The following is a 10467-nucleotide window of genomic DNA, read 5'->3' as shown; positions in this document are numbered from 1 at the left end:
AAAAAAAAAACTACTCCAGGACTGCTATAGTGGCTCCACAAGCACCAGTGACCCAGGTTCCTCCTGTCTTATTGTTCTGCCCCACTCAGCATGTGACTTTCATTTCATGGTCCAAAAGGGCCACTAGCTCCCCAACTTTACAGTCTATAGGAAGGAGGTTGAGGCGAGAAGGGTGTGCTCTCTCTTCAAGGACATTTCCTAACAGCTGCACATACTTCCTTTTATATTCCATTAGCTATAGAGTTTAGCCACATAGCCACCGTCAGATGCAAGGAAGGCTGGACATGCTGTCTTTATTCTGGGCAACCAGTCACCTGGATAAAAAGACAGGCTCCTATTAGGAAGGAAGAAAGGCAGAATGGCCATTGAGGAAATACCAGTAGTTTTTGCCACAAGCAAAAACTTTTAAATCTTCCACTTGCATTAAAGTTGGGCGCCAATAAAGGAATCCAACTAGAAGCTAAGTGGTACAGAGTACCCTGTGCTCAACTATTAGTAGGAGATAACAGACAAGCCAAGTAAACTGCTTTCTTCATCTTGATGGAGGAATTTATAAAAACCTCAAGTATGAGTTCCTGAACACTTAAGCAGCATAACATACAAGGAGAAGAGAGTTATGTTTCTGTAGGCTAAAAGCATAACTGTCTAATCTACTTTAGTTCTCTGAAGGGGAAACAAATTGAGGTAGGAACAGTGGTCATAATTTATTTAGACTTTCCAGTAGCCTTAGGTAAATTTCCATTCCAGAGACTTTTAAAATGTGGTCAAAGATTTATCAGAGAAAATAAAAATTAATTTAGAAATAGGAAAGAAAAACTAGAGGTAAAAGATAATTGCTCTGGGTGAAGAAGTGTGATTGTGTATCCCCTCCAGAAACTGACAGATTTTGGATAGTATGTAATTAAACATGCCAAACCAATAGAGGTAAATTTTAGGAACATCTCACAAGATAAGCATACCAAAAAAGAAAAAAAAAAGGTGCAGGGGAGGACAAATGAGCTTCAAAATTGACAAAAAATGAGGAAATAGACTTTGGAAAAGACTCTGCCTAAAGGGTGATGTCTCCCAGCTGCCAGTACCCACACAGGTGAGGGTCTAAGTTTCATACTTTCTAGTCTACACTGTTCTTCCTTAAGACTAAGATCTATTAAGCTATCATGGCCCAAAGGGTGCATAGAATGATGGCATAATAGAAAAAAGTACTGAAAATTCAAGTTGTAGAAATCCAACTAAAAGCATCCTACCTGTGAATGAATCTTGGTTGGCCTCCATCTGGAATACTACCTACTGTTCTGGCCACTGTACCTCAAGGAAGACAGGAAAAAAAAGGAAGGAAAAATAAAATCAACAAAGATATACTGTATAAACAAAACTAATATAATGAAACCTCTTTAATGTGAAAGGCAAGAATTAAAATAACTGTCACTGCAGCCCTCAGTTTAAAGGGCTTCGTGGGATGAACTTGGACTGGTTGCCTTGCCTTGGAACTTTGCAAACACTAAGAGGCATCCCTTGAGGTTAAACGGAGGTAGATTAGCAAAGATTAAAAAAAAATAAGATGATACTGGCTGGGCATGGTGGCTCATGCCTGTAATCCCAGCACTTTGGGAGGCCAAGGTGGGTCGATTACCTGAGGTCAGGAGTTCGAAACCAGCCTGGCCAACATGGTGAAACCCCGTCTCTACTAAAAATACAAAAATTAGCCAGGCGTGGTGGCATGTGCGCCTGTAACCCCAGCTACTCGGGAGGCTGAGGCAGGAGAATTGCTTGAACCCAGGAGGCAGAGGTTGCAGTGAGCCAAGATTGCACCATTGCACTCCAGCCTGGGCAACAGAGTGAGATCTCTGTCTCAGGGGAAAAAAAAAAAGATACTTTGTGAGAAGGATGGCAAATCTAAGGACGTTATCTTCTCTCACAGATTTTATGAGTTATGAGTATAAATTCAAGAGGTTGATATGGTCCTGGGTTTTCATATGTAATTGTGATTAAGGGGCATTTTAGACCTCATTTCTAGCTAATTCAGTTTCCTGTTGGAGCATGGAGCCACATTTTTCCATGTCTGTCCCTGATGAGACAGGGATAGATAGCATGCTGGGCCTGCTAGCCCATGGTTCTCACATGACATTTTCTATGAATATATAGAATTTTAAATATTTTCAACAAAGCATATAAACAAAGTCAGTGTCTGCACCATAGACAACTGATAATGGACCTAGTAACCCTCAGGCTGACAGCCCAAATGTTCTCCCACAATCCAGTGTCCATACCCCAAGTCACTTGCCAGCACTCATGGAAACAGTAAAGACAAGGTGCCAGGGAAGGAAGCAGAAGAAGCCAAACACTAGGTGACAGAAAAAAGTCAGCATTTTGGCTTATGTCTACCAAAGTGCGTATACTCTAGGCCTACAGATACCAACCAGGTATGCAAAAAACTCTGCAGTCCATCTAAAGCCTGCCCACAGACAGAACCAATTGGTAGTTCCAGGATACTTGAATGTGTTCACATTCTATTTCCCTCAATTTAGTGACTACTGAGACTTCATAAAATTAAGCCAGTTAATTGCGGTTTTTGAAAATGATTTTAGCTAATGTCCCTCCCTCACCCACCATGTGACATATAGTATCTTATGGCTGGTTGTAAATCTTTTACTCACAGGAGATATTTGACAAGGGTTCTTTCCCACACCCTTCCCCATCATTTTCCTATAGATTTGTGAATATCCTTCTCCCTCCTGATGCTAAAGAGATTGCCACTCGCTTCCGCTGGTGGCAGCCAAGACATGACGGCCTGGATCAGAACGACTGGGCCATTGACAATGTCCTCATCTCAGGCTCTGCTGACCAAAGGACCGTTATGCTGGACACCTTCAGCAGCGCCCCAGTGCCCCAGCACGAGCGCTCCCCTGCAGATGCCGGCCCTGTTGGGAGGATTGCCTTTGACATGTTTATGGAAGACAAAACTTCAGGTAAATTATGCACAGTGCTAAATAAAAAGCCCAGTGGAAATGCAGTGGTTTGGATTTGGGTCTTTTCAAAAGAGCAAAGTGTAGAACCTTTTCAGATGTTCCAGTGTGCAGAAACACTGAAAAGGGTGTCATCCTTTTGTTCCTCTCAGCTTTCCTGGTTGGCATTTTAACTAAATCTTTTCTTTCATTCAAGCCAGCTAGTGTGTTTTTATATATATAGCAATCTATAATTTGATTAACAGGATGATTTTCTTTTCTTAGAAAATTTTCAGTGTTTCCTGTTTTCTATTTTGGGTAGAAAGCCAAAGATTTCTACCCAAATCTTCTACTCAACAAATGACATTTCCCAGTCATTTGTTTTAATATCTGAAGACAAGTATTTTGTTTTGCTACAGGGCAGATACATTTGTAATGGCATTTCATGTCTTAGGTCATGTCCCAGGTCCTGCTTGTTACCCTTCATTCCCCATAGGGGTTTTCAACGATACTGGTGAAACAGGAAGGACCTCTTTCTACTCCTCTCTTTTTTTTTAAAGACAGTTTCATTATTTTGCCTAGGCTGGAGTGCAATGGCACAATCCCGGCTCACTGCAACCTCTGCCTCCCAGGTGCAAGCAATTCTCCTGCCTCAGCCTCCAGACTAGCTGGGATTACAGGCATGCACCACCAGGCCCAGCTAATTTTGTAATTTTTGTAGAGATGGCGTTTCACCATGTTGGCGAGGCTGGTCTCGAACTCCCAGCCTCAGGTGATCTGGCCATCTCGGCCTCCCAAAGTGCTGAGATTACAGGTGTGAGCCACCACGCCCGGCCTATCCTCTCATTTTTAATGTTTTCATTTCATGACACTATTCTGGTCATCTTTATAAAAAGTGGTGTCTTGTATTAAGTATGTATCTTTGCCATGCCATGTATTTGGTTATACTACATGAAACATGGTATCTTCAGATAAAGCAGTGATATTCATTATGTATCTCATACTAACATGTATCTAAACAGTAAAGATAGATATACTATTATGCCAGTATTGATTCAGACGGTGGAACTCTGTCACACCCAGCTCAGCCCCTAGCATCTTGCATGGAAAGGACAGTCATTTTAACAATAATAAGACTGATAAGAATCTTCCAGAGGAACAGCATGTCCTGGAAAAAAAAATCAAAACTTGAGGAATTTTAAAAATTTTAATTTTAGTTAATATTTTATTGTAAAAGTATACATGTTCAAAATGTGAAACTGAGAAAATACATAAAATCATAAGGATGAAAATAAAAATCACTCAGGGGATAACCATTGTCAATATTTTGGCATATATTCTTAGAGAACTTTTTTGAGTGCATTTACATAAACATATTTTTAACAAAATTATAGTCTTATTTATGTCATAGCTTTTTTGTTTATAATTAAATCCTTCTCATTTTCTCATATCCTTAGATATCTTTGAATATAAAATTTTAGTAGCTGTATACTCAATAATACTGAATATTTAGGTTAATTTCACTAATTCATTAGTATATCATGTGGCATAACGTAACAGCAAATATTTACTTTGAAACACTCGTTTTTTAAAAAAAAAAAAAGAAAAAAAAACTTGTAAACAGAAAAAGCTTAAAATGTCCCTCACCACTACTGTCATATTCTCTTAAGAAGGTATTGAAATTTGCTTACATAGATCTAGTTCAGAACATTGCTTCATTACTCATTTATTTTTTCCTGTATAATGGTTTACATAAGTGAGTTTACAATCAGAATAATTCAAACACTGCTTCCATATGAATAAAAGTAAGCACAGATTAGTTATTCAAGTACCTAAAATGCTGATTTGATTTTATGTTTAATTAGCGATATACAATTGAAGAAACAAATTTTCTAGCTCCTGTCTGTCTTGCAAAAATGAAGTTCCTAGAAACTAACGTGTATATACAGAAGTAGTTACTAATACTGCAGGAGACACAGGTGAGTTAGTTGAGCAATGCAAGCCCTCTTTCATCAGGATTGCAGAGTTCTAGCATAAAATGAAGTATGTACCCCAGAATGAACTAGCTCAGAATATTCTTATTGGAATTGAAATTTCTGTGCACTTTGACTCCTGAGTCCTGTATCTGTGATGTAGGACTAAATGTGGCTCCAAATCCCTCACAGTAGAAAAATAGATAATGGCACTGCAATCACTATTTGAATCCCAGAGATAAGCTGCTTGTTGTGCAGGCATATATGCTCAGACAAAATCAAAAAGACACAATATGGGTGAAGGCTGAATTACAGTTATTTGGTCTTTTCTCTGGATCCTCTGAGGCATCAACTATGCTGCTTCCATAGTGGCTCCAAGCCTCCAGGCTGCACCTGTTCAGCCTCCCTGGAAATGCTGGGACTAGCCAGAAAACTTTTAGAAAAGAATTGGACCTATAAAATCAAAGCATGTTGTGAATGAGATGCAACATATATTATGGATATGTTTAATTTCTAACTTTTCTGGGATAAAATTAATGTAAAATCACCTCTTCCAGAAGAGAAAAGGAACTGTGAGGGTTGTGGAGGAAGGGGTTGAGAGAGAGAGAGAGGATCAACACATAAGATGTACTCTGCATTAATCAATTCATAGTCTTACTGCTTAGGTTTTCTTTAGACTCTTCCAAATCTATTCCATCAGTAGTATTTTGCTGAGTACATTTCCTCAAAGTGTTAACTGTTAATCAGGTTTAGGAGTCAAGACTTATTAAAAGAAATATTTATCCAGAATAGTTGAATATCCATACCTAAATAATCAAATATTAAGAACATTACGAAGGTAAATTTATAACAGTATTATCTTGGAATCCTAACTTCTTAAATAATCTCTTTAATAATATTTTATTTTACTTTTGGCCAAATTATATACAGCTTCACATTTTAGGACTTAAAATTAGCCTTTATAGCAAGTTTGTTATAAACTCATTTGTTACAAACTCATTTCTTAAATTCAAAAATCGTTTGTTTATCTAATTAAATAGGGTGGTTGCCAGGATCTGGGGAAAGGGGAAATGAGGAATACTTTTTCAATAGCTATAAAGTTTCTGTCATGCAAAAGAAATAAGTTCTAGAGATCTGTTGTACGACATAGTGTCTATGGTTGACAGGATGATATTGTGCACTGAAAATATGTTAAGAGGATATGTCTCTTGTCAGGTGTTCTAAACAGCAACCCCCCAACAACAAAAACACACACACACACAAAAGAATACAAGGAAATTTTTGGAAGTGATGGATCGATTTGGTACCCTGCTTATGGTGATAGTATCATAGGGTGTGCATATTTCCAAAGTCATCAAGATGTATATTTTTTTAAACAAATTTTTTAGAGACAGGGTCTCACTCTGCTGCCCAGGCTGGAGTGCAGTGACACAATCACAAATTGCTGCAGCCTTAAACTCCTGGACTCAAGCAACCTCCTGAGTAGCTGAGACTATGGGCATGAACTGCCACACCAGCTAATTTTTTTTTTTAGCAGTCAGGATCTTGCTATGTTGCCCAGGCTGGCCTTAAGCGATCCTCCCACTTCAGCATTTCAAAGTGCTGGCATTACGGGCATGAGCCACCATACCCAGCCAAGATGTATATTTTAAATGTGTGTAATTTTTGTATATCAATTATATCTTGTTAAAGCTATAAAAAAATTCATTACAAGCTTTTTAGTTACCCAGATAATACTTTCAGAATTTGAGTAGAAGTAGTGAACTCTCTTCCCTATCCTGTTATTAAAATTATCTCTCCTTCTTTATGTGCTACCTAAAAAGTTAAATATCTGTCAAAAAATTAGTTATTTCCTTTTGATTTTCATTTACAATGCATACAATATACTTTTTTTCATGTGCAGAGTAGTATCTATGGTGTTGTGTGTACTAATATCAGACAAAGGGCATATATCTCAATCCTCCTGGTATTTACATTCCTGAAACAATGTGTTTACGTTAATGTTTTCTCTATAGAGTATATACAACATGAGCAGTTTCTACTTAAAATAATTCTATGTATTGCTTAAAGTGAACATTTGCTCAAAGTATTTTTGTCACAGATTTGTCATAAAATTTTGTTTTCTGTTTTAAGTGAATGAGCACTGGCTATTCCATGATGATTGCACAGTAGAGAGATTCTGTGAGTCCCCTGATGGTGTGATGCTCTGTGGCAGTCATGACGGACGGGAGGTATATGCAGTGACCCACGACCTGACTCCCACTGAAGGCTGGATTATGCAATTCAAGGTGAAATGTTACGATCTTGGCTATATAAACAACCATACATTAGCAATATAACAAATCAAAAATATCAGAGAAAACATCTCACATTTCATTGACTTAGTATAGACTTTGAAAAGTAACATTTACTATTAAAGTAATATACAACTCAACTATATATTGCTTAATGATTAAAAGTATTTTATTTCTGAACTATTTCAAGTTGAAACTTTTTAAAATCTTTTTTATTATACTCTCAGGTTTGTTACGTAGGTATACATGTGGCATGGTGGTTTGCTGCACATCAAACCGTCATCTACATTAGGTATTTCTCCTAATGCTATCCCTCCCCCTCTCCGACAGGCACCAGTGTGTGATGTTCCCCTCCCCGTATCCGAGTGCTTTCGTTGTTCAGCTCTCACCTATGAGAACATGCGGTGTTTGGTTTTCTGTTCTTGTATTAGTTTGCTGAGAATGATGGTTTCCAGCTTCATCCATGTCCCTACAAAGACATGAACTCATCTTTTTTATGGTTGCATAGTATTCCATGGTGTATATGTGCCACATTTTCTTTATCCAGTATGTCATTGATGGGCATTTGAGTTGGTTCCAAGTCTTTGCTATTGTGAAGAGTGCTGCAATAAACATACATGTGCATGTGTCTTTATAGTAGAATGATTTGTAATCCTTTGAGTATATACTCAGTAATGGGATGGCTGGGTCAAATGGTATTTCTGGTTCTAGATCCTTGAGGAATCACCACACTGTCTTCCACAATGGTTGAACTAATTTACACTCCCACCAACAGTGTAAAAGCGTTCCCATTTCTCCACAGCCTCTCTAGCATCTGTTGTTTCCTGACTTTTTAATGATCGTCATTCTAAGTGGCATGAGATGTTATCTCAATGTGGTTTTGATTTGCATTTCTCCGATGACCAGTGATGATGAGCATTTTTTCATGTTTGTTGGCCACATAAATGTCTTCTTTTGTGAATTGTCTGTTCATATCCTTCGACCACTTTTTGATGGGGTTGTTTTTTTCTTGTAAATTTCTTTAAGGTCTTTGTAGATTCTGGATATTAGCCCTTTGTCAAATGGATAGATTGCAAATTTTTCTCCCATTCTGTAGGTTGCCTGTTCACTCTGATAATAGTTTATTTTGCTGTGCAGAATCTCTTTAGTTTAACTAGATCCCGTTTGTAAATTTTGGCTTTTGTTGCCACTGCTTTTGGTGTTTAGTCATGAAGTCTTTGCCCATACTTATGTCCTGAATGGCATTGCCTAGGTTTTCTTCTAGGGTTTTTATGGTTTTAGGTCTTAACATTTAAGTCTTTTATCCATCTTGAGTTAGTTTTTGTATAAGGTGTAAGGAAGGGATCCAGATTCAGCTTTTTGCTTATGGCTAGCCAGTTTTCCCAACACCACTTATTAAATAGGGAATCCTTTCCCCATTGCATTTGTCAGGTTTGTCAAAGATCAGTTGGTTGTAGATGTGTGGTGTTATTTCTGAGGCCTCCATTCTGTTCCATTGGTCTGTATATCTGTTTTGGTACCAGTACCATGTTGTTTTTGTTACTGTTGCCTTATAGTATAGTTTGAAGTCAGGCAGCATGATGCCTCCAGCTTTGTTCTTTTTGCTTAGGATTGTCTTGGCTATGTGGGTTCTTTTTTGGTTTCATATGAAATTTAAAGTAGTTTTTCCAATTCTGTGAAGAAAGTCAATGGTAGCTTGATGGGGATAGCACTGAATCTATAAATTACTTTGGGTAGTATGGCCATTTTCACAATACTGGTTCTTCCTATGAGCATGGAATGTTTTTCCCTTTGTTTGCATCCTCTTATTTCATTGAGCAGTGGTTTGTAGTTCTCCTTGAAGAGGTCCTTCACATCCCTTGTAAGTTGGATTCCTAGGTATTTGATTCTCTTTGTAGCAATTGTGAATGGGAATTCACTCATGAATTGGCTGTTTGTTATTGGTTTATAGGAATGCTTGTGATTTTTGTACATTGATTTTGTATCCTGAGACTTTGCTGAAGTTGCTTATCAGCTTAAGGAGATTTGGGACTGAGATAATGGGGTTTTCTAAATATACAATCATGTCATCTGCAAACAGAGACAATTTGACTTCCTCTTTTCCTAATTGAATACCCTTTATTTCTTTCTCTTGCTTGATTGCCCTGGCCAGAACATCCAATACTGTGTTGAATAAGAGAGACAGGTGAGAGAGGGCATCCTTGTCTTGTGCCTGTTTTCAAAGGGAATGCTTCCAGATTTTGCCCATTCAGTATGATATTGGCTGTAGGTTTGTCATAAATAGCTCTTATTATTTCGAGACACATTCCATCAATACCTAGTTACTGAGTTTTTAACATGAAGGGCTATTGAATTTTGTCAAAGGCCTTTTCTGCATCTATTGAGATAATCTTGGGATTTTTGTCATTGTTTCTGTTTATGTGATGGATTACATTTATTGAGTTGTGTATTGAACCAGCCTCGCATCCCAGGGATGAAGCCAACTTGATCTTGGTGGATACACTTTTTGATGTGCTGTTGGATTTGGTTTGCCAGTATTTTATTGAGGATTTTCGCATCAATATTCATCAGGAATACTGGCCTGGAATTTTCTTTTTTTGTGTGGTGTCTCTGCCAGGTTTTGGTAGCAGGATGATGCTGGCCTCATAAAATGAGTTGGGGGGATTCCCTCTTTTTTCTATTGTTTGGGATAGTTTCAGAAGGAATGGTACCAGCTCCTCTTTGTACCTCTAGAATTCGGCTGTGAATCCATCTGGTCCTGGGCTTTTTTTGGTTGGTAGGCTATTAGTTATTGCCTCAATTTCAGAACTTGTTATTGGTCTATTCAGGGATTCGACTTCTTCCTGGTTTTGTCTTGAAAGGGTGTATGTGTCCAGGAATTTATCCATTTCTTCTAGGTTTTCTAGTTTATTTGCATAGAGGTGTTGATAGTATTCTCTGATGGTAGTTTGTATTGCTGTGGGATCAGTGGTGATATCCCCTTTATCATTTTTTATTGCGTCTATTTGAGTCTTCTCTCTTTTCTTCTTTATTAGTCTCACTAGTGGTCTATTTTGTTGATCTTTTCAAAAACCCAGCTCCTGGATTCATTCATTTTTTTGAAGGGCTTTTCATGTCTCTATCTCCTTCAGTTCTGCTCCAATCTTAGTTATTTCTTGTTTTCTGCTAGCTTTTGAATTTGTTTGTTCTTGCTTCTCTGGTTCTTTTAATTGTGATGTGAGGGTGTTGATTTTCGATCTTTCCTGCTTTCTCTTGTGG

The 10467-nt window shown here is 37.9% G+C and overlaps 1 protein-coding gene across 1 annotated transcript in view; it reads left to right on the top strand.

The window, feature by feature from the left end:
* Window positions 1-10467, top strand: part of RELN (reelin) — a 536970-nt gene that overhangs the window by 484428 nt on the left and 42075 nt on the right. Inside the window, exons 46-47 of the mRNA XM_011927764.1 lie at window positions 2710-2966; window positions 7049-7203. Coding sequence (XP_011783154.1) covers window positions 2710-2966; window positions 7049-7203 — 412 coding nt within the window. The remainder of the gene's footprint in view (window positions 1-2709; window positions 2967-7048; window positions 7204-10467) is intronic.

This window comes from Colobus angolensis, unplaced genomic scaffold (assembly GCF_000951035.1).
Source record: "Colobus angolensis palliatus isolate OR3802 unplaced genomic scaffold, Cang.pa_1.0 Scaffold74, whole genome shotgun sequence".
In the NCBI taxonomy this organism is placed as follows: domain Eukaryota; kingdom Metazoa; phylum Chordata; class Mammalia; order Primates; family Cercopithecidae; genus Colobus; species Colobus angolensis.
Note: the sequence above shows the minus strand (reverse complement) of the source record. Positions and strands in the feature narration are given on the sequence as shown.